This window comes from Leptonychotes weddellii, chromosome 3 (assembly GCF_054177405.1).
Source record: "Leptonychotes weddellii isolate Sample4059 chromosome 3, ASM5417740v2, whole genome shotgun sequence".
NCBI classification, from domain to species: Eukaryota; Metazoa; Chordata; class Mammalia; order Carnivora; family Phocidae; genus Leptonychotes; species Leptonychotes weddellii.
The window spans coordinates 52,676,581-52,701,312 of record NC_138371.1 but is presented as its reverse complement, the minus strand read 5'-3'; the positions used below and the strand labels follow the sequence as shown (position 1 = coordinate 52,701,312).

Sequence of the window (24,732 nt, the reverse complement as noted above, 5' to 3'; positions counted from 1 at the left end):
GCAATCACACATCAAAACAGTTGAAATTATAAGAAAGAATCTACCTTGATTTAGGAAAGTTTCTATCCTATGATGCACTTTGAAGAGCTCTCGGAGGTAGGACAGGGGGTTTGCTGATGTGAGACAGGAGGCCTGTTTCAGATACAAACCCCAGAACCCTGACAAATGGTTTGGAAGGTTAACTGAGGCAGCTGAGGTGGGTGTGCGGAATGAAGGTGAAACAATGTGAGGGTGTGGGGGGCAAAAGGCCTTGAACCCCAATAAGGAAGGCTTGGGTTTTTCTTCTACATAGATGAGGCGGTTGTGTAGAGTTCAGAACCTGGGTTTGAAGGATTGCTTTGTCCTCTGCAAATGGGGTGCCCTTGGCTTTGGCACAGAAGCCAAGTTTCAGTTTTACTCCAAAGTGATACTGGGGACAGGAACACTGCCCACTTGGGCCCTCAGTGTTGTCCTGGGGATCGGGGCAAACTGTGGACTGAGCAGCCCTTTGTGATGTGTGTGTCAAGTGCTGTCCATGTTCATGGCCATCAGACTTCTCTCTCTGGGGCGGAAACGTCTGGCCCACGAAACAACAACCATAAGCTCCCGCAGACAGTTTTCATGATCAGCACTGAATCCACCCCAAAATAAGAGGAGTTAAATTCCGATGGAAGAGATCTAGAGTCTTTCAGGCTCCTAACATGGACATTTGTACAAATCAGTGTAATTCTCCTGGCTGTTCTCTACGTGAGAGCTGGGCTGACCCGCAAGAAATCAGGGCTCCAGGGAACTAACCACAGAAATTCTCAACAAAAGCACTGAAGGGGAAACTAAAAATTAGAACAAAGCAAGTCTGTACTTCACGAAATTTCCAAGTCAAAAAGCAAATCAGTGTTACTAAGAAAGTGATGTTATTATTTAAAGATCAAGACAACATATGGTTTTTAAGAGAGAAAAGCAAATGACAGAAATAGCCTATCTTTTCTAAAAAAGGGCAATGCCAACACTTAAAATCTGTTAAAAATTCCCTTCTTTAAAAAAATGAAGTGTGAATTACAGGTATGAGTTTTGCACCATAAATAAAATTTGGCATATGAGCCTTTGCTTTTTTTCTCATTTGCATCTCAACTAGAACTTAAAAAACCACTTCTTGATCTAAAACAGTGCTCCTTAAAGTATGATCTACAGACCACTGCCAGTTCACAAACTGTCTGTTAATGGTCTGTCACAGGATAAGGACAGAAATTGAAAGTAAGAATTTGGAAACTTATGGGATCTGATAGAGCAACTTTTATGACTAGCTGAATCTAATAACAAAATAGTTTGGTCCTGTTTTTCAATTTTATTTTTCTAGTTATTCATTTTTATTTTGTAGAAGTGTTGGTCCTTATCTGAGGAGCACTGGGAAAATCCTTACTTTGGAAAATGAGGGTTAGCCCATTACAAAGAGGCTTCTGACGGCAGAAGTCACAAACAACCGACGTTGGAGAGGAGTTCAAAACTCTTGTGGGTGTATTAGCCATGGAGAGAGGTGAGGGGGAAATACTTAGTATGCATTCAAGAAACTCCGACAAGCCAGGGAAGTGATTACCGCGAGGAGGCATTCTGTGAGGTTATCGGGAATGCGCGCCTTCATACTTACTGGCCGACTCGATGAACTTCGGGTAGGCGTCGTATGTGATGAGTGGGATCGGGAGATCCCGGAAGTACAGTTTCAGCGCGCCGGTGATGATGTTGATGTCTTCGTACATGTTCACAGAAATATCTGCCTTCTCACCATCTTGGAAGGATGTTAAAAACAATAAGTATCTGGATGCAGAGCACTGTTTTCATAACATATTTTTGTATACAGTCTTTAGAGATTGGCAATGCGTCAGTTTTTAGTATCAAATTCGGTGTGCTGATGTATATAAATGATCAATTTTCCGTGGAAAGCAAAATCGTCTTTTTTTTTTTTTTTTTTTTACTTTTCTATTCTGAAGTTACTTCTTTTTCCAGGTTTAACTGGGGGGGGGGAGTACAAGAGGACAGAGGTCAACAGCAATATTTGTAAATTCCAGGAGTACTTGAGAATTCGTAGGGGAATGATGTGGAATTGCTTTTTCTTTCTTTTTTAAATAAACCTAGAGGATTTGAAAAATAACAAGAAAGGCACTCCTAACTTACAAAAGGCCACCTCTGACTCACCCCAGGCTCCGACACATGACCATGACGTTGGGATGTTGTCTAAGCCCTGGGGGTAGGCAGATAGTGAGAAGTACTAGAATGAAATGAAACAAAACTTCAGAGTGCTGAAGGACCAAGAGAAGAAGTTATAAAAGAGGAGTATTTTAGAGGTGCTGGGCCTTCAGACTCGAGTAAAGCCGGCCTTCCTTTACTACCCTGCATTTACTCATTGGTTAAAATGCCTGAATTTTCATCTACAAAAGATTTAATTAGTGCCTACTCTGAGCTGATCTTATACTAGATTTCTTTTATTCCGTTTGGCTTATGAATGATTTCTAGCGATTAAAAAGCAGCCTCTTCCCTACACAGATATTAGAATGGCTAAAATCCAGAACCCTGATGACAAATGTTGGGAGAGGATGTGGAGCCACAGAACTGTAAAGTGTTGGGAACGCAAAATGGTACAGCCACTTTGCGGGGTGGACGGTTTCTTACAAAGCTAAACATACTCTTACCATATAATCCAGCACTCACACTCCTGGGTGTTTACCCAGAAGAGCTGAAAACTACTTATGTCTACACAAAAATGTGCTCACAAATATTTATAGCCACTTTCATTCATAATTGCCAAAAAATTTGGAAGCAATTGAGATGCCCTTCAATAGGCGAATAAACTGTGATATATCTAGACAAAGGAACATTATTGAGCAACAGCAAGAGAAGAGCTATCAAGCTATGAAAAGGCATGGGAGAACTTTAAATGCATATTGCTTAGTAAAGGCAATCAGCCGAAAAAGGCTACATTCTCTATGATTCCAACTATGTGACGTTCTGGGACAGGCAAAACTATGGAGTCAGTAGAAAGAACAGTGGTTGCCAGGGGCTCAGGGGGAGAAAGGGAAGGAAGAACAGGTAAAGCACAGATGATTTTATGGTAGTAAAAATCCTATGTACCACTGTAACATGGATATATGACATTATGCATTTGCCAAACCCACAGAACTGTACAACATAAAGAGTGAACTTCAATGTAACCTACTGACTTTAGTTATTAGTAACGTATCAATGTTGGTTCATCAATTCTAACAAATATAACTAAACTAATGCAAGATATTAATAACAGGAAACTGGGCTTGGGGCGGGGGGCATGAGAGGAGAGCTTATATGGGAAATCTCTGTACTTTCTGTGAAATTTTGTAAGCTAAGACTACTGTTAACCTGAAACTGTAACCCTAGAACTACTCTAATGAAGTCTGTTTTTCTTTAAAGAAGCCTCTTTTAAATGCAAAATACCATGGCCTATCAGACATTCGCATCCAAGTGTGAGTTAGATCACCGGTATCTGTCTTTCCTACTTGGGTTGAAATCCCGGACAGTGGCAGTACAAATTGGGCTAGACCACTTTCTGGGAGGAAAAGGCAATGAAGAATGCTTCACTGGGGGACCTTAGGCAAGTGTGCAGGTCCTAGGGGCCCGAAGACCTGGAGAAGAGGATGGGAGAGCACAAAAGGAAGGTAGAAGAATTAAGAAGGCAAATATCACCTCTATCAAAATTTTTATTCAGGACAAAAGAAAGAATACTGGTATTCTCTCCTGCCACATGGTTCCTGTTTCCATTATCTAGTAGTTATTTTTCTATGAGAATCCAAATTTCAAATATCCTGTCTCATTATAGGGTACACGTCCAATTTTTGGTTTGGAAAATAAAGTTGCCAACCTTATAGTTCAGTCATATGACAGGTTAAACCGAATTTGGAGGTTGATCTGAGAACCCTTCTACCATTCAGCTAGTTCTTTCTATAGTAAGATATTATATTCATTGTACCTTAGTTCACTCTCCTTTCATTTCTTACTCTCTAAGCCACAGCACTTTTCAGGGCCTTGACAAGGACAGCCTCAGCGTTTTTGCACAGTCTTCTCTTGCCAAGGTCTTTACATATCCTGTTTCTTTGCTACTCAACCATTATCTGGTCAACCTCTATTCTCTGGAAAAGCCTCTTTTGATCTCCAGCATCCCCCCAACCCCAACAAACTAGGTTATGTTCCACAGTTATAATTTTCCTTTATGGCACTGATTAAAATAAAATCAGTAATGATTCTGTGGTGGGGGAATCTAAGTCATTAGATTCTCCCTGGCAGACAGCATTGTTGTCCTAAGTTAATGAACATGCTGAAGAACATACCTCTGTCAAAAGCCATCTTGACATCTTCAATTAAGTCACTAAATCCTGATACTCGATACAGTCCTTCAGAATTAAGACCTGTAAAAATAAAGCAAGGGAGCTAATTAGTTTCTTTGGAATTATGCCTTTTCTCCAAAGTTTAACTTCTTCCCATACTTCAGGCTGGGGAAGTAATGTGCATGGAAGAATGATTAAATATACTTGTTTAGAAATTCCTCTTTACATTTTCTCCTAAAATAAAACCATTGCACTCAGTTTTTAAACTCTGACCTATTGTTACCTGAGTGTTTGTAATTTGGCTCATCAGTCTAATTAGATCAAATATGTTGAGTCTTAAGGGAAATAATTCATCACCCCAATTATACCTTAAATTCTTTTATATAACTGAAGACTAAGCTAACCATATTAATAGGTCCATACCAGAGTTTCCCAAATGGGAAATAATAATGAGGATGCAGCTCTGTTTTTTGGCTTAGGATAGTTTTAACAGAGCATTTACCCCTTTGCTTCTTGGACCTAGAAAAAATGTAAAAAGTGAAAAACAAATTGCTATCTACATGTCAACTTCTATAGACTAGAAGATCCATCATCCATAAAAATATTTAAGCATATTTCCTATAACTAGTTAACTGTACCTTAAAATCAAGCTGGTTCATTATTTGCTAAATTAACTCATTTCAGACTTTCAGATTATTTGACATCTGAAATCATCCCCCCCTAAACTTACAGAAGACAACTGGATTATGCAGTGAAGCACCCAGAAGGGCATTAGAACTTGCATTCCTGGTGCATTCTAACTGCTGAACCACACTGGAAACGCCTCACCTCTAGATTCAATTTCCCTGATGCACATGTCCACCACCATTGGTCGCTTGGTGATATGGGCTTTCACGAGTGTTGTGAGGTCACAGCTGTATACCTTCTTGACATGTTTCAAGTCTGGCTTACAGTCATTTGGGACCATCTTGGAACACTGCTTATGAACATTCAAACCACAATCTAAAAAAAAATACAGAAAGGAAAAATTCATCAATGTTTTCAGAGTTTTGAGCATTCTGGAGTGTTTATTTTAGCAAAAGACACTCCCTCCAGCTTGAGTTAGGTTTAAAAGGGGACTAGCTTCCAGTAGTTTCTGCAGAGTGTAAAAACATTCTTCCCATCTTTTCTCTTGGAAAATTTTGGTTTTAAGTCAGCAGATGAGAATTCTAGCTCATGCTTCATCACTTGCTGTATGATCTCAGGAGAGATTCAACCCAAATAAAACAAAATTAATAAGTGTTTAAATGTCTACAAAATGTAATATGCCAAATAGGCAACTTAAAATTGTCCATTTCCTTAAAGTGACATAAAAATTATATTTGATGTGGGATATATAATTGTATTTTAATATACTGGATATGAAGAGGAATCAGATCTCCAAAAGTAAGAGTATCTCAGGGCCCTCTTAAAATCATGCTGCTCATATTCCTATCTATTCGTAAGCCTTGAGATATATATAAAATAATAAATTTAGTGGCTAAAAATAGCCGTAGTTGTTATTTACTATTAGCACCAGCTTACTGATGCCAAGCACTAGTCCAAGTGCTTTACATTACTTCCATTAAGCTCACAAAACTCTATGAAATAGGTACTATTTTTCTTATTTTATAAATCTGATGAAACCAAGCACATAAGTGTTAGGTAATTTACCTGAGGTCATGCAATGAGTGTGTAGTGGAGCTGAGATTCAAGGGTTATAGATGTTTCTATGGTTCACGATTTTAATACATATACCATGTTGCCTCTCCTGAAGTGTGTCCTTCGCTTTGTAATTTTACAACTTCTCAGATGCTAGAACTCAAACATCTTCTAGTTAATGTTAGGAGATACTTGATTTTCAACAAGAAGAGAGCAACGGAATTTTAGAAGGGACCGAGAGGAATTCAAATATTTTGCTAAATTAGAGTGAAGAGTGTTAAACCATCGCTGAGTAATTTAACTAAAATAAATGTCATCTTTATGTTTTTAAAAACATAACCCATTTGATGTTTTTCATAAGAACTTGATGTTGACCCCTTGTAAATCTGATTCAATTCTATCCAGGCCTTAACGAAACAATTTGAAAATCCTACAAGTCCATGACCACTGCTTGTGGTCACGGGGCAAGCTTTAGTTTTGCTTGCTCTTTCAGCAAATGTTGGTGATTATCATTGTAATAATGACTTGGTAAAGCTGCGGTCTAGTTCTATACAGCAGTAACAATAAACAGAGATAAGGAACATTGGCCAAAATTTATAAATGGAATCATTCTTTCATTAACCATGTAGACACTGCCAACTTGCAATGAGCACGTAAGGCCCGTGTGACTCAAAGGGAGGAATTCCTATGTAGCGAGCATCTCCCATGTGCAGACAAGCTAGGTGTCAAGGGACAGTGAGTCTTTGCACACATGTGTGTAGGAGAACAGCACTGGAGATGGCATGGCCAGTGCCAACAATGCCCAACATTATCATCACCAAAGAATAGCAGCTGCTTCCTTGAATACAGAAATGGGCTTCCAGAGCACAGAGCTTGATCTATACTATGGGAGGAAATGACCCAACAACATTCTGTATACTTAGACAATGTCCAAATGACTACATCACCCAGACCCCCAATTCCTCTTTATATGTCTGTTAGCTACAGATAAAATTTCTGATTCAATCATAAGGCATATCAATGGCAAAATGTCCACGTAAAAGACCTTGTTTCCCGTGAACATTTTAATGTTTCCACAACTTCTGTAACTTCGAATTAGCTCTATCATCTATTAGCTGTGCGATTTCGAGTGAGTTACCTTTCCTGTGCCTCAGTTATGTAAAATAGGAATAATAATAGTATTTATTATCTATCCATTATGTTCATGTGAGGCTTTAATATTAATATATGCAATTTCTTATGTGTAGTAGGTTAGAAGTGTTTACCAGGACTATGCTGTTGTCATTATCAAGAAGAAACTTTTTTTTTTTTTTTAAGATTTTATTTATTTATTTGACAGAGAGAGAACAAGTAGGCAGAGGGAGAGGGAGAAGCAGGCTCCCCCCCGAGCAGGGAGCCCGATGCGGGGCTCGATCCCAGGACCCTGGGATCATGGCCTGAGCCGAAGGCAGCTGCTTAACCACCTGAGCCACCCAGGGGCCCCAAAAGAAACTTTTGAGAGGCCTTTTCTATGCAGCACCCCAGGGTCCATTACATGGTATTGTCCTAATCAGCTTACGGGCAGAAGCTAGGTGGAACTCTGAGCCAGTTGTTTGTCACATGTGAATGTGACAGGACCTTGATGACTGGGGCTATAGCTGCTTCCTCATCTTTACTGTTCTAATACATTTCATTTACATAAAAGTGTCTCCAAATAAGTACTTCATTTTTCTTGGCTTTTACCAAATCTAGGGAGTTTTCAGCCACTCGTTTTTCAAATATTTTTTCGGCCTCTATCCTCTTCTGGGACTCCAACAACACAAATGTTAAATCTTTGGCTATTCTGCTACAGGTCTCTGAGGCTCAGGTCACTTTTCAAAATCTACTTTCTTTCTCTTGTTTGAGTTGGATAATGTCTATTGATCTATCGTCAGGTTCACCAATTCCTTCCTTTGTCACCTCCATTCTGCTATTGAGCCCATCGGTCTGGTGACTTTATTGTTAATAAAATTTTCAGTTCTAAAATTTCTGCTTATTTTTTTTTTTAAAGATTTTATTTATTTATTTGAGAGAGAGAATGAGAGAGAGAGCAGGAGAGGGAGGAGGGTCAGAGGGAGAAGCAGACTCCCTGCCGAGCAGGGAGCCCGATGCGGGACTCGATCCAGGGACTCGATCCCGGGACTCCAGGATCACGACCTGAGCCGAAGGCAGTCGCCTAACCAACTGAGCCACCCAGGCGCCCTCTGCTTATTTTTATCTTCATTTTCTAATTCCTATTTTTCATTTGTCTCAAGAGTGTTTATAATTGCTTGCTGGAGCAGTATTATGGTAGCTGCTTTTCTTGTCTGAGAATTCTAGCATCTAGGTCATGTCAGTATCAGCACCTGTTGATCATCTTTTCTCGTCTGAGTTGAGATTTTCCTGCTTCTCAGTATGAAGTGTAATTTTGAATTGAATCGTGGATATTTTTGAGTGTTACAAGAAGACTCTGGCTCCTATTGAAAATTTCCCTTTTAGCCGGCAGTTAACCTGTTGAGATTTAGAATGCACGTCCTAGTTCACCTCTGTAGGCCATGGTTCACATATCAACCTAGTTTACAAAGCCTTTGTAGTGCTACTGCAGTGCTCTTCTGCCCACCCTACTTGTATGTTACCCAAATGGCAGGACTGTACCCCACTTTTTTTTTTTTAAAGATATTTTTCAACAGAGAGAGAGAGACAGCAAGAGAGGGAACACAAGCAGGGGGAGCGGGAGAGGGAGAAGCAGGCTTCCCGCTGAGCAGGGAGCCCGATGCGGGGCTCGATCCCAGGACCCCGGAATCATGACCTGAGCTGAAGGCAGACGCTTAATCAACTGAGCCACCCAGGCGCCCTGTACCCCACATCCTGGAGAAGGAGAGGACCACCTCCTAGTTACTGCAGGGTGAGGATGGAAGCCAGGGTTTGCCCAGAAACCGGTTGAGAAGGAATGCCGAGCCGCATGGAACTATAGGGTACAAGTGGAAGACAAGTTAATGCTCCTGGTCTCAACGGCCCCATTACTGCAGGTCAGCAGGAAGACAGGGCTCCACCCAGACTTGGGCTGAGAGCGTGCTTTTTCTACTACGTGGTAGGGATGGAAGTCCGGGTGCCACCCACAGGCTCAGCCAGGAGGGGTACCACTTTCTTCCTGTGAGGCAGTGCGCAATGACAGGGCTCCGCTCACTTCCGGGGAGAGGCGCACCCTGGGGACTACAGGGTGGGGCGAAACCGGGTTCTGCCCATAGACTGTGGCGGCAGCATTGTGCCTTGTTCGTGACGCTCACCTGGAGGACAGCAGGAAGGATGGAACGGTTTGGCTGGCTGGGCTACATTTTCCCAGGGCTTTGGCTAGGAAGAGCAGGCTTTTCTGTGGATTATGTTTTTGTCTGTGCTTGTTGGCACTGATGGGTTGTGGGCTTCTCCCGTGCCCAGGCTGGGGGTATATGGGAGGGAGGAAAAAAGCCAACCCCCAACCACCAGGCAACTTGCTGCTGGGTTCCTTGGGTTGGCCTGCCTGCTTTTCTCCATTTTCAGAGTCTTCTCATAGTTGACGTATAGATTTTGTACAGGGTCTTTTGTTATTAATATTGTGAAGAATAAAATGAAACCTATTTATTCACCTCATCCAGAACCAGAAGAACTCCTACACAGTATTTTAAATGTATAAAAGCAAAGCTTCGTAATTTCAAATTAACGTGTCTCATACTTTAAGTGTGTACAAAGAAGTGACAGATCCAGTTGGAAAGGGCTGTTGGTGACAGCCTATCCCAGTGCCTTTACCTTACAGATAGAGGCAATAAAGCTCCAAGAGGCTAAATGACTTGTTCAGATTACTCAGCCAGAAAGTGCTAGAACTGGGATGTAGCCTTGGCCTCCGGATTCCCAGCTTGTGCTCTTCCCACCAAGTGATGCGTGCCACTCTTCACTAGCAGTATATCACACACTCTGAGTTAATGGTTTTCAGCCCTGAAGATGAATTTGCTAGTTTCAGCCTCTTATTCAGTAATGTTTATTGTACCCATTATTTGTTGTATATTCTTGAGTTTAAAAGACATTGCTATATTTTACTGTTTTATATATATATGATTTGGCAAGGACTTTTTTATATCTGTGTACTTTTATTTTTTTATTTTTATTTTAATTCCAGTTAACATACAGTATGAGTTTCACATGTACAATGTAGTGATTCAACACTTCCATACATGACCCTGTGCTCATCACAAGTGTCCTCCCTTATCCCCATCACCTACTTCACCCATCCGCCCACCAAACTCCCCTCTGGTGACCATCAGTTTGTTCTCTATTGGTAACAATCTGTTTCTTGGTTTGTCTCTCTCTTTTCTTCCCCTTGGCTCGTTTATTTCCTAAATTCCACATATGAGTGAAATCATTGGCAAGGACCTTTAAAAAGCAGTGATAGAAGCTACCCATTATATTCTTGTTTTTGTCATATTCTTTCCCTATGTATAAATTCCATATGGAAAACCACTACAAAGCAAACCAGTAAAATTTTGACACATAATCAAAACCTGTGAATGGCACTAGTGGTCTGATATTAATACTAACTTTTTTACTTTCAATAATTGCAGTTACCTACCACTTTAAACATTAGGCTCCTAGGATTATTTGTGACTCAGTGAAAAGTGGGTAAAGTGATGACTGAGCTCAGATTTAGGAATTAAGGAAGACGGAAATGTTTTCTAAACTGATATTCTTCCATTTGAATAAGATTGAACTATGGGACAACATATTCTGCTCAATTTTAGAAATAAATTTTTGGCAGCATTGGATATGAAGTCCTTCAGACAAAGGATAGGGCAAAGTCATAAAAATAAAGCATCTTTATACCCTTAAGTTCATGGTGCAATATACCAGCTCTGAGCTCGCTCTGGAAATCGCTCCTGCAGGGACTAGCCATACATCAATATTTCAGCTTGCCATTAAGACTTTATTTGGTTTTCATACTTATTTATTATCATCATATAACTTCTCTATCGTTCCATTTCTCCCAAGGAAGCTCTATACTATAAACAACAACAAAAGTCCACAGAAGATCATTTCATTTGTTGCATCTCTTGGTTTAGTAGGTTATTTTTATGCTACAATTGAACCACATTTCCCCCTCCTAATCCTTCAAGTTAATAAGCATGGACTAAACCATATGAAAGGAAAAATGAAAAAGCTCAAATCGCATTTTATTCTGTCCTTTATTAATGTTTCTATTACTTAAACTACTGACTTTAAGCTACTCTCAGATTTCAGATTTCCTGGGGCTTGATTTCCCTAAAAAACATGTTTCATATCTAGAAAGCACAAAAATCTATCTTTTGAAAAAAAGGTGATATTATTTACATTTTATTGATTAAGTCTTTAAGGGGTAATATTTTGGTTTTTTTTTTAAGATTTATTTATTTATTTATTAGAAAGAGAGAGAGCATGGGGGGGGGAAGGTCAGAGGGAGAAGCAGACTCCCCGCCGAGCAGGGAGCCCGATGTGGGACTCGATCCTGGGACTCCAGGATCATGACCTGAGCTGAAGGCAGTCGCTTAACCAACTGAGCCACCCAGGCGCCCTTAAGGGGTAATGTTAATGTGTGTTTTGAAAGAAAAGATAATTGCTCATTCTTTGAGTGTTCATATTTTATTTATTTTTTTAAAAGATTTTTTTTTTTTAAAGATTTTATTTATTTATTTGAGAGAGAGAATGAGAGAGAGAGAGCATGAGAGGGGGAGGGTCAGAGGGAGAAGCAGACTCCCTGCCGAGCAGAGAGCCCGACGCGGGACTCAATCCCGGGACTCCAGGATCATGACCTGAGCCGAAGGCAGTCGCTTAACCAAGTGAGCCACCCAGGCGCCCTAAAAGATTTTTTTTAAGTACTCTCTATACCCAACGTGGGGCTTGGACTCACAACCCCGAGATCAAGAGTCACATGCTCTACCAACCACGCCAGCCAGGTGCCCCATGAGTGTTCATATTTTAAATAATTGTGAATGAAAGTTTTATTCTAAAACATATACCTTAGATGTCCCCCCTCCCTGAATCCCCATCCAGGAAAAGTGGGAATAGCCCAATTCTAATATGTATCAGAAGTCATTACTTTCATAAGCAAAATTAAAAAGAGTAACTTGTTCTTTGGGGTATTTATGAAAATACTGCTACATGAAACTTCTAAGCAAGTCTAATCAATTTTTCACTGATTTTGGACTCCTCCTTATAAGGACACCTGGGTGGCTTGGTTGGTTAAGCATGTGGCTCTTGGGTTTGGCTCAGGTCATGATCTCAGGGTAGTGAGACTAAGCCCTGTGTGGGGCTCTGTGCTCAGCACCGAGTCTGCTCGAGATTCTCCCTCCCTCTCCTTCCCCCTCTGCACCACCCCCCATGCTCACTTGCTCTCTCAAATAAATGAATAAATATGATCTTTAACCAAAAAAAGGACAAACATAACTTTTTAGGTACAATCAAAGCAGTAATTAAAATATTACTTCCACTCCTTCTCTTCAACCTAAAAAAGCTAAGACCTTGTATACTTTAAGCAATGAATATGCTTTTATTATTAGGAAAAAACTGCTCCTGTTCCCGTGTGTGTGTGTGTGTGTAAGTAACAGCAATGCTAATGACACACTGGAAAAAGAGTCACTTGAATAGCCAATACCAAATAGATGTGTGATTTACAATTATTATCTGGCTTAATTCTTAGACTATTCTGGCAAGGCTAACCTGAAAACAACTCAGGAATGCTGGTGGAATAATGGTCTTTTTGATGGGAGGGGTGTTTGGCAGTCTCCATGATTATATAACAATAGGTTATTTTAACTTACAAACTTACATTTCGTAGAGAAAGGACAAATAGTTTGGGGAAACTATTTTGTCTGAATGAGGCTCCTCTGAACTTTGCTGTTAAAAACTACCTGTTGTGCTCATAAATATTTTGGTCAGAGCCCCACTCCCGAGCTGTAGTTCCATGCCCCCCTGCACCCTCCTTGTATTCTTTCAAGCAGTTTTGAGGGAGGGAGACGTTGGTAGATGAAGAGGATGTTTCATGCCTGCTCCGGAATCTGGTGGCTGGTGTCACAAAGGCCGCGTCCGCACTGACTGGCCCTCCGTGGCCCTCCATGGCCCCTTTTGGCGGCAGCGAGCTTAGCAGCCGGCCTAGAGCTTGCGGGGCGGAAGGGACAGCTTGCCTCTTACTAGCTGGATTCCGTCTGCTTCCGACAGTAACTCTGCCAGCCTGGTGACTGGAACACCACCCAACACTTCACATGATGTTTAACAACAAAAAGTAGAGGGGGTGGGGAGATACAAAACTGAGGCTTGTGGGAAACTCTCCCTGAAAAATTCCTGACGAGCTCTCTTCTGCCTTGGTGGATTTTGAAACAAGACGGCAGAACGAAGCAAGCTGTCTTAGGATCAACAGCAGATAAACACATCTCCTCTCTGGTAGGCAGCTAGCCTGCCCTCTGCCTTTGGAAGTAGTATGCTGAGTGGCTAGTGGCTAGTGCGCTTAGTTCCCTAGCGGTGCGGGGACAAATGACCACAAACTCAGTGGCTTACAACATTAGGAGTTAATGCCCTAGTTCTGGGGCACAGAAGTCCAAAATCAGTTTCCCTAGGTGGCCATCAAGGTGCTAGCAGGCCCGTGCCCCTTCTGGAGGCTCCAGGGGAGGATGTGTTCCTCTTCCCCCTTTTCCAGCTTCTAGAGGCTGCCCGCCTTCCTCGGCTCCTGGCCCCTTCCTCCCTCTCCAAAGCCAGTGGTATAGCATCTCCTCCCTTTTCTGACCCCTGCTTCTGTCCCTTTTTTTTTTTTTCCAGACTCTGCCTCTTTCTTGTAGGGACCCCCGTGACTGTGATTATACTGGGTCCACCCCAATAATCGAAGGTAATCTCCCCATCTCAAACCCTTAACTTTAATCACACAGTCCCTTTTGCCATTAAAGGTAACATATTCACAGGTTCCAGGGATTAGCAAGTGGACTTCTTTAGGGAGCCCGTTGTTCAACCTACCACAGTTCTCTCTCTATAGTCTTAATTCTTTGCGTTCTGTTTTAAAGTGGAAGGCTCAAAGGTCAGGATGAGCCATTTCAGATCTAAGTATTCGTTGTCAGAGAAAACAGAACTAATTCAAATGCCAGCCTTCACATTTAAAAAAATGAGTTGACTTGTCCTTATACATTAATGTGGTTCAAATCACATAGAATATAATGCTTTTACGGACAAGGCATAAAAACAAAAAATTTCAAGGCTTTTCTTTCAATTCCTGCACAGTTGTGCAACAAGCTGTGGAGGCAATGAAGGCGGATAGCTGTGGGAGGGGACAAATCACTTTCTCTTTCCTTTTCCCTCATATTATTACTATCATAAAGGTTCCAAAGCATTTCTTTCAAACGTGATTTGGGATTGTAACATATTGTCAAAGATTATCCATACCTGTACCAATTCTCTGCTAACATAGCAAACTCAGAACTCTTATGTAGATGGGCTTCATGTTTCAAAACTTAAGTGATACACATCATTACTCCAGTAAAAGAAAAGCTTTTAAGTTAGTGACACAAAGTGTTTAAGAAACTGTTGCAAGGTCTTGGCCGGTCTGGCTGTGTCATAAAGGCAAAACATGCTGATTGAGACCCACATTCCTTAAGCAGGTGATCTGTGCTCTGGAAAGAGCACCCCATTTACCTTTGAAAACCCACAGTGTAGATGGTCTTAACATTACTTTACCAGTACTTGAGGTTCCAATGTGTTCCCCTCCAGTTCAAAGGCTTACGCCCACAGCCTTCTTAATCTCATCCTGACTCAGTAACCACCAGCTGGGGGCTGACAAGATTATCCTCATTTATTCTCCGGACAGAGACTTGCAAATGGGGTTGTCATCCCTCTAGGATGATGGAGGAGTCAGACTGACAATCTGAGCTGAGACACTCTTTGATAGATACCTCTGCACGGTTCAAAGTCAACACATGGGGAATTCTTATCCCTGTGTGTGACAGGGAGGTCCTTGAATGGATTGGGCTAATGATGTATGCCTGGAACCTTATCATGCCTTAGTGATGCTAAGGGAATAATAACTGAAAGAAGGACTTGGAACATTAATGTGCAATTCATATTGTACCTTTTAAAAAAAATGCAGTTTAGAAGTAAGAAAAATCAGACCCTAGAAATTTCTGCACATAATGGGCAACAAAAATATTCCGCTAAAAATCATGCCATGGAGTGGGGCGTGGGGGCACCTGGGTGGCTCAGTCCATTGAGTGACTCTTGATTTCAACTCAGGTCATGATCTCAGGGTCATAAGCTCGAGCCCCGTGTCAGACTCTGTACTTGGCGGGCATAGAGTCTGCTTGAAATTCTGTCTCCCTCCACTCCTCCCCAGATAAATAAATCAATAAAATCTTAAAAAAAAAAAAAAAATCATGCTGCAGGGGTCTTCTGGGGAAGATGGCAGAGCAGGAGGGTCCTTATAGTACACTTAGTGTGATGAGCACTTCGGAATGTGTAGAATTGCTGAATCACTATACTGTACACCTGAAACTATAGGATACGTGTATGCTAATTATACTAGAATTAAAAATTTTTTAAAATCATGCCACAAAAGAAATGTGGGTTTTTAGCGATAAACTTGACAGAATTACTACAGTTACCATTTTGAAATATTTTACTTTTAGTATACATTTTTAAGTGTTAAGCTCCATGCTAAGAGACATGTAAGAATGTATTTTTTAGTTTTACAATTTAAATAGCAGAAAGAAATGTCTTTGACCAAACACTATAATTTAAATGTTTATTTTTAAGCCTACGTCAGAATTTAGAGTAGCTTGAATAAATGGCTAGTTTTTGGTATAGTTGTTTTAGACAAATGAATTTCACATGATACGAATAACTTATTTTCATAAAGCATTTCAATAAATCCCAGAGTTGGTTATTTCTTTATATGTAAATCTTCAAAGTTTCTAAATTTATAATCTAAAACTACTATGGTCGTATTTTATAAAAAGGATTTGGCATATTCAAGATTTCAAAATGTCACAAACAAAATATTACTGACTAAGTGGTTTTTCAGAATTTGGTAACCATCTTTGAAGATAAATTCACAGATTTTTAAAGCTTCAATTTGATTTTGCAAAAAATGTAAGGACAATCCAGCTTAACAAGTTATCTTTAAAATTCAGTTTCCAAGGCAACAATCATAGGTCCCTGTACACTGCTTTAAAAAAATCATTTTTATAAATTTAGTTACTGTAACATCAAAGGCAAGAGTTAAATATAACTGCCTTACTTTTATCTCCTTTTATCAGACTTTCTGAACAGGCCGACTTCTTTCTTTTTAATGGACTAATACCAGATCCCTAATCTGCTGCCCACTAAGTACAAGAAGGTTAAGGGCAGATAAACTGCCAATTTCCAAAGTGGCTGTCTGTGAATCTAGCCTACTGCATGTGTGTTAAGGGCAAACCAGGATCCAGCCCATTGTATATGCATAACAGCAAATCTTATAACTTATTCCTTCTAACTTCGTAACTCAATAAAGCAAAAAGGGAAGAGCTCTTACCTGCACATTTCACTCCCTGAGCAATGAGACCCCACATGAAGTTGGCACAGTATTCACACCAGTGTGGCCCTCTGAATGTATGGACCTGAAAAAGAGTAGTGAGTGACAGAGTGGCCAGAGGGGAAAATACACGGACGAGGAGATTGTTTTCTGTCAAAGCACTGAAATACAAACCATAGTTAGTACCGAAGAGGCGCGGTATGGCTACATTTAGAAAAACCTTGGTTGAGTGGAACTGACAAGCAGTTAAAATTTCTGCCAGAGCTCGATTTCCTCTGTTTCATAAATGGTGATACATCAAACCAATATTCTGTGATTTACTTTGCAAAACAATTTCTACAGTGGTTTTCCAACTCGTCCCCTCCAGCTGTAAGCCTCATCTCTGAGTTACATAAATACTGGCATTTTCTGAGTGCTATGGCATGGAGGAGGAGAAGGAGTGGCGAAGGGTATGTCTGGGTCCCGTCAGGATTTTGTTGGATGACCTACCTTCTGTGACCACAGATGGTGAAGGTGATACTTGGTGACTGGTCACAAGTGAATCATCAAAAAGGGCCAATTTCTGTTCAAAACCATTTGATACTTAATGTGTTAGTTCAGGGAATGAATATATTTTAGAAACTGCAGAAGCTACAGTTAATCAGAAACCCTATTTGAGTGTAGTAATTATGCATGAATCATTCCAGCCTCAAAAACGTTTTACTGCATTTGATTCCTTTATCCCTAAGAAAGGAATCCCCAAAGAGAGGATTCAAACACTAAGATACCTCTAGACTTTTCTGTATAGGAAAGAGAAGCCATTCTAGCTTAACTCAGATGAAAAAGTATTAGTAGAAAAGAGAAGCAAGGAATCCAAACCCCAATATTAAAGAAAAAAAGAAAAAATCTGGAATATTATCATACTTTGAGACTTCTAAGGAAAAAAAAAAAATTTCTGAGCAAATATTGGCTGAAAACACATCCAAGAAATAAAAAGGGAGAGGGAACCAGGAAGTCACTGATCTGTGTATCAAGGTACATTTACCTGAGAAAATTTCTTATATGTATGATTTCCTCCTGCAGAAAACAGTCAGAGTGAAAATCACAAAGTGTGGCGATTTGGCTCCAACATAAATATCTGCCAAAACAGCTACTGCAAATAATGAAATTCGCCATTAAGATGGTCATTTTTGCTACTGTTCTTTTTATGTATCAAATAGGTAAATGATTTTTAAGATAATATATAACTTATTTTTTCAAACTTAAGATGCTATTGAACACAAGACTTATAATGAATGTAAGATGCATATACTCCATTTAGAAAAACCAAGCCAAGTAAATTATGACAAACCATTGATTATAAGAGAAATCCCAATTCCAGAGATGTTAAAATGAAAAAAAAAAACAACAACCCATATTACTAAGATCAATGAGAAAAGGTATGTCAGAATTCAGAATACTAATACTGGCTAAATAAGGCTGTCATGGATAACCTGGTGTTGGTTCCTTCCAAGGAGGTATGTGCTTGTGACTCTGGTCACTGCCAAGGGAGCTTGAGTACAAAATGTGTTGATTTTGAAAAGAAGGCCATAATCTCTTCTGTGTCTTCTATGGAAAAGCATCAGGAATGCAGACACAGTTGCTTCTGAATTGTTATTGATGCTCAGTGCCTGTAAATTGAAAGCATTTCCTAGAGTTTCTAAAGCAGAGCCCAGATCAACATTCAGATAGTCTGTGATGTCTTTGTGTTTGTGTTCCCCTGAGTGAATAAAACTGGATAAAGTATGCAGTCTTGCTTTGCTTTGAGGGGAATGAGTGAAACAAGCGCTGACTTGTATAAAAAAAAGTTATGTAATCATGAAATAGCTATAGAAGCATGACGTTAGTTTTAGGGAACGTCTTTGGGATACCCACTGGCTCAGATGTTGCCAGATCTCGGATACTCCAGTATCCCTTGACTTGGTGAGGTTAATAGGAATGGACTAGAAGCATAGACTAGGAAGTAAGTCCCAGTCTTGTACCTGCCAGGTATCTCATGATAAAGGATCTTAAAGTTCCATGTGGGAGAGCAAAAACAGAGTAGATGATGTGAGGTAACTTACAACCGGGCTCGTGGCAGACAGCACTTCGTACTGAGAGGTTATGACAGAACCAAGTCCCTGCCCCGCCTTCCAAACAGCAGCAGTGAGTGTGGCATCTGGGAAATCTTGGGACGTTTCTTCATCTGACAAATAAGGAAGGATTTGAATGGTCCGAGCAGGCTGGCGCTCTGACTGAAGCATCACATGTGAGATCAGAATGCAATCTCTAGGAAATGGTTATTTATACATTTCCCTCTTGGACGGTGCTTTATAAAGGTGTCCGGAGCCATGTGGGACTGCTGCGTGGTTTTCTCTTTGTTTAAACCACTTGGAAGGTAGCTTATACAGCTCTCCAGGAAACGGTTCTAGAAAGGGGACTGAAGCACCGGAAGCTTACTAAACGTCTACTTGTGTAACAGGGCTTAACTGGATTCCCTTTTGAATCTTCATAATTCATAATTCTTAAATTTTGTTTTGTGACCTCTATGGCTTGACAATGGACTCTATTTGTAAAAATGGAATATTGTAGCCTTTTTTGTCTTTTTTTATTCCCCTAGAGGACATCAAAACAGAGACTTCATTCAGTGGTCATTTTTATTCATGCATGAGCATTTTTTAGGTAATGACAAACACAAAGATAAAAAGGATGCTGGCTCAAGGAATTCACTGTAGAAACTGTAGGTTTCTCCCATTAAATACAGTGTGAAAATGCTCCAGAGAAAGTGCCTGCAAAGTGCATGGGAAGGTGGGGGAGGGGCACTGTGCAGGCTTAAGATGCACCCCAAGAGATGGGTCAGCCGGGTGACCTGTGGGGCAGGACTGGGGTGTATGTGTGTTGGAGGGGGTGCATTAGGAAAATTCCTTGATTGTTCCAAGGAAATCAAAAGTACGTGGCTTGAGCCAAACAGTGGGATGTTTAGAGAGTCATAAGGAAGTTCAGCATGGGCACAGGTGGCGATGACCACATGGCAAGAGCCAAGAGAGACAGGGCCTCTCTTTTCCATGCCTACAGATTCATACTTTGCCCAATGAACAATGCAGGGCCACTGAAGATTTTTAAGGTGAGTGACACAGGCAAGCAGGGCTGGCGGAAGACAGATTAGGTAGGAGGCTATGTATGGCAGGAGTCCAGGTAACAGATGGTGTGGGCTGGAACTCAGGCAGCGGTGACGGAGGAAGGGGTAAAGGAGTTATGTAGGAGGCAGAATCAACAGGCCTTGGTAACCAACTGAATCCGAGGCACAGGAGAGGGGAAGAGCGCATCAGCAGGGGGAACAAAAGCAGAACAGGTTTCGAAGTGAGGAGGGAGGGGAACGGCAGATTGCAGACTTCTGGGAAAGAGTGGGTAACTAATGGAGTAAAGTTCCTGAAGATGGCAAATGGAGACAGGATCCAGGGCAGAGGGATTAGCTTTGAATAAGAGCATTATTTTCCCCATTCCCTGAGTTGGAAAAAGGGAAGGAGGGGAGCAGATGGCTATCAGGAGTCATGGGGCCTGGAGGCCAGAAGGCTAAGGGAATTCACTATCTAGAGTCTCTGCATTACGATGGAAGTTCAGGTACTAAGTAAATGAGGAGTTTGCGGGAAAGGGGGGGATAGGAACTGGAACTGGCCAGAGATTCAGAGAAGGGATGCCGGACGTGAAAGCAAGTTTCTTTCTGGGATGACACTAAAGTCACACAATAAATGTCAAGTGCATTAAAGAAAAAGTAAATATTTTTTTATTTTTATTTATTTAAGATTTTATTTATTTGAGAGAGAGAGAGAGAGAAACAGCATGACAGGGGAGAGGGTCAGAGGGAGAAGCAGGCTTCCTGATGAGCCAGGAGCCTGATGCGGGGCTCGATCCCAGGACTCTGGGATCATGACCTGAGCCGAAGGCAGTTGTTTAACCAACTGAGCCATCCAGGTGCCCCAACAAATACTTTATAAAAGTGCTTTATCTGAATGTTTTATTTTATGTGCAGTTTTACATAATCCATGATGTTTATATCATATATTTTACCAATTCAGAAAAAGATATCTTTAAAAATTAATCACACAAATCATGCAACTTCAAGCAGGACAACTGGAGAGCTGTTCCTTCCAGCACGATGGAAATAGGGTGCTGTTCCTGCACACAAAGCTCTAGGGCATGGATACCTGCAGATCATTCTGTTTAATAGATATGGGTATATTCTGAGTACCTGTCTTAAAAATGACTAAATCAGAATGTAATGCGCATTCAAAATATAATAACTAAAAGGTCAAAAGTTGCACTTTAGGGAATTTTTCTGCTTAGGAGGATTCTGGGGTGGAATGTGGAAGACAACAGGCTTGGAGCAGTTCTCAAGGGGTCCAGGGCTTGGCCTGAGGCCCCACATTATAACAGATGGCAACTTTTGCCTGGAATGCCCTATAACATAGTAGAGACCTTCTTAGGGAGCAGCCGCTGGTCAGCATTTGGGGTTCAGAATTACTGATGTCACTAATGATTATCCGCCAGTTGTTTTTGTTGTAAAGACATTTTCCATAGGATTTTAATTCTAAATGGGTCCAGATTTTTTATGTTTTCAAAAGTTTGTGTTTTACTTTTCCTGTTTCTTATTCTCCAAGGCTGTCATGTCAGCTCTTTGTCCTTCTTCCGTACCCCCCTGTCCCTTTTCCCACTCACTGATTCTTAGATCCAGATGAGGTCATCTCAGAGAACTTGCTAGCACTGGATGTAAATCAAGAACATATGTCATCTATATTCCTTTTGAAGGCCTTTTAAAAGAAAAACACAAACTTCTGGCTTCTTGTCTGTGTTTCTTATAGTTGAGGCTGATGGGTAGTGGGGACAGTGGTCTTCAGATGAATGAGGTGTTAGTAGTATCTTACTTAATTCTATGACATCCACTAATCTTTAGTTAGTGTTTCTTACAGTCTGTTTCTGCTGTTTACTGTGTGACCTTAGTGACCTACGCTGGCTTTATAAGGTGGGAAACTGACCAGCACTATTTCTTCCTTAGAGTTTATCTGAACAAATCACTTGATCAATTTACCCTCCCCCCCCAAAAAAAAGGGATCCCTTTGGGGAGGGTGTTTTGGTAAGATAATCCAAGAGAGCAAGCAGCTTCAGTGTGTAACATTATCAGGGAGGTCAAGGATGGTCCTGAGAAAAGCAACCTTGTAAATTGGCCACAGGTTTTTTTCTAGGCCACCTCCAAACCTCTGGTACATCTTGACAAATGAAAGCGACAGAGTACACAGCATGAATTATACCTTCATGAACAAAGGGCACTGCAACTAGTTTTAAGGTCCTTTTTTACAACTGGAAAGAAGACAACTTTATTACCATGACATTTGAGATTGCTTTCCACCTGTGAACAACTCCCTTCATGTTAACATCACAGACATCACTGAGGAACAGAGATGAAAGACTGAGTTACTTAACGGATCCCAAAAGTCTATCACAGAGAAGGCGCTGGTCAGAACCAGGCTGAGGACACACAGGGAGGGAAGTGAATGGGTTAGTGAGGGGTCCTTGTGGCAAAGGCTGAGGGCCACATGTCTCCCGGGCACTGACCTGGGTAAACGCTGAAGCTCTTCGCCACTGGGCCTACTGTGATATCGCCCCAAACCCTGGCTTCTGTAAGAAAGCCAGAACATCTTCTCATCATGCTTCTGACATTCCCATCTTCAGTTTGAATGTCAGTAATAAAAGGAGAGGAAAATAAATCTATGCGTTGGGAAGAGAAAGAAAATTTCAGCCTATCCTCATTGTCCCTTCCAAGCCATAACACTCCCTCTAGAAATAAGCATGAATGCAAACAGCCAAGGAGCATGCCTGCAAAGCCTGCTGCAAATGTAAACTACACTGGAGGCGATAAAAACATTCGGGGAGGGGCGCCTGGGGGGCTCAGTCAGATAAGCATTTGCCTCTTGATCTCAGCTCAGGTCTTGACCTCAGGGTTGTGAGTTCAAGCCCCATGTTGGGCTCCACGCCCAGCATGGAGCCTACTTAAAACACACACGCACACGGACACACACACATTTGGGGAAATGAAATTTTGCTTTGGGGGAAGAGGACTGACATTTGGGAGGCTCTGGTGAGTCAGCTCTGCAGCCTGGTACTGGGTGATGATCCAAATCAAAACGAAAAGCAATGTAGGTAGAGAGGCAGCTGGGCAGGAAAGGTTTTTGCTCCTTTTTTCTCCCCGTTTTTATCTTTCGGGCAACCAGAATGTACTCTTATGTAACAATTTTAGTCTCACCAAGATGCCTTAATTGCGATCCCAAATATTTGAAATTTAGAATTTTGGGCCTGATTTGCCACCTCAGTTAATGTATTTTGATTTATACTATTAAGTCATGAGCAAAGAATGTATAATGTTGGCTATGATCATTAGCAACAACAAATATATAAAATTGTGTAGGGGTTCCCTACAAAAAGCAGTAGGGAGTAGGTACTCAAAATAGTATCTTTAGTATCAAGGCAATACCGTCTTGTCCTTTTATTAGTTAAATCTAGTCAAAATGACTCGACTAGTGGCTTCAAAATTCTTGAAGATCTCGAACAGTGAGGCTTGGCTACGGTTAAGGCCCCAGCACTGACCTCACGTTAGCCGTGCCTACGCTTCTTGTCCTGATGGAAGGAATGTGTACTGTAGTGCCCACAGCAGGGAAGGTGGAAGGAGTGCACAAAACACTTGCAGAAATAGTGCCTGGAACTGAAGGAGGGGCACACTTGTTGCCCCATGTGGTGCCCCCAGCAGGCTGAATGGGGGCACTGCATGGAGGCCTGGGACCACGGGGGAAGGGGCCCAGCTGTGAACAGCTTCTCCAGCTCGCTGCTATAGAGGAGGACGGTACAGGGGAAGGCTCGCGGGGGCTCTGTGAGGCTACACTTAACCTCACAATAGTTAACACAGTCAGAAGTACCATTTTGGAGAGGATGACAAATGACAGAAAATCAGTGACCTAGGGTTTCAAAAATGAAAAAACTGTGAGATACCACAGAAGTCTGCAAGACCTACGTTGGCTAGACCATTAATAAATGATGTCTCCTTGAATATGAAAAATAACAGTAGGAAAACGCTGGTTTAATAACTGTCAGACTTTAATACTAGTCTTAATTAGTAGGGCAACTATTAGGGCAATATAATAAGGTAGTTCTTCCACATACAAAATATTATAAAAATGGTTTTTATTGATTGGTATATAAAATGACACCTTAAGTAAACATGTACAGACAAATAAGGGATTCTTACCAATTCCACACTCATACAGTCTATTTCCTCCAATTCTATGCAGGCCTTATTCAGAGAGTTTACATTTCTTTATGGCTTGCTTCATGATCCACCTTTCTCTACCCCACCTCCCAAATGAACACTATCTCAGTGAGGGAGAAATATCTCTAAAACTACAGCTGAGTTAACTGTGGTGTAGACCAAGTGAACTTAGAATCACACACAATCATATTCATGCTAGAACACACACACGCAGTTTTTTGGGTCTGTGTTCTGTTCTCAGCTGCCAGAGTAGCTCCTGACACAGAGCCATCAATTTGAAACCTAGGAATCAGGCAGTAGTTTCAAAGTTCAAGAACTTTGAAACAGCAAAGTTTTCCAGGGATTCCATTTATTTATTTACTTTTATTAAGTTACAAGGTACAGACTGTATAGTAAATAATATAAAAATAGATATGAAAAAATAAATAAAACCAGTAATTTAAAAATACTTTGTTTCAAAATATGAGTGTTTAAAGTACTAGAAAACCCATGATTTTAATGTTTAGACTTAAGTTTCAGAAGCAAATTTCTTCCCCCCTCTCCCCCCCCCATAGGAGCTTTAATGAGAACTTTACCATTAAACTGAATCATGGTTAAAGTTTAACACTGTCAAATGCCATAACCTAAAACACTTCATGTTGAAAGTTTAGTTTTATTACTTGGATTAATAAGTTTGCATTCAAGTATCAGTCATAAAAAATCAACACAGTGAATCAGGACTTCAAAATATCAATCTCCTAAAGTTGTGTTATGAAGGTATGATAGGAAAATGAATGAATCATACTTGGATGTGCAATAAAAACCACTGTACAATCCATAGCTGATTGACAGATAATCTCTATACACACATTATAGCCAGGTAAACTGAATAC

At 40.9% G+C, this 24,732-nt stretch overlaps 1 protein-coding gene and 1 long non-coding RNA gene across 13 annotated transcripts in view; one reads left to right on the top strand and one right to left on the bottom strand.

Moving 5' to 3' along the window:
• Positions 1-24,732, bottom strand: part of CHN1 (chimerin 1) — a 193,041-nt gene that overhangs the window by 7,368 nt on the left and 160,941 nt on the right. For all 5 annotated transcript variants that reach the window (XM_081814143.1, XM_081814140.1, XM_081814141.1 and 2 more), the window contains 4 exons: positions 16,549-16,633; positions 5,154-5,327; positions 4,329-4,406; positions 1,622-1,759 (listed from right to left, as the gene is read on the bottom strand). In XM_081814143.1, coding sequence (XP_081670269.1) covers positions 1,622-1,759; positions 4,329-4,406; positions 5,154-5,327; positions 16,549-16,633 — 475 coding nt within the window. The remainder of the gene's footprint in view (positions 1-1,621; positions 1,760-4,328; positions 4,407-5,153; positions 5,328-16,548; positions 16,634-24,732) is intronic.
• LOC115937967 (uncharacterized) overlaps positions 1-24,732 on the top strand; it is a 127,002-nt gene that overhangs the window by 87,456 nt on the left and 14,814 nt on the right. The gene's annotated exons all lie outside the window — the stretch shown is intronic.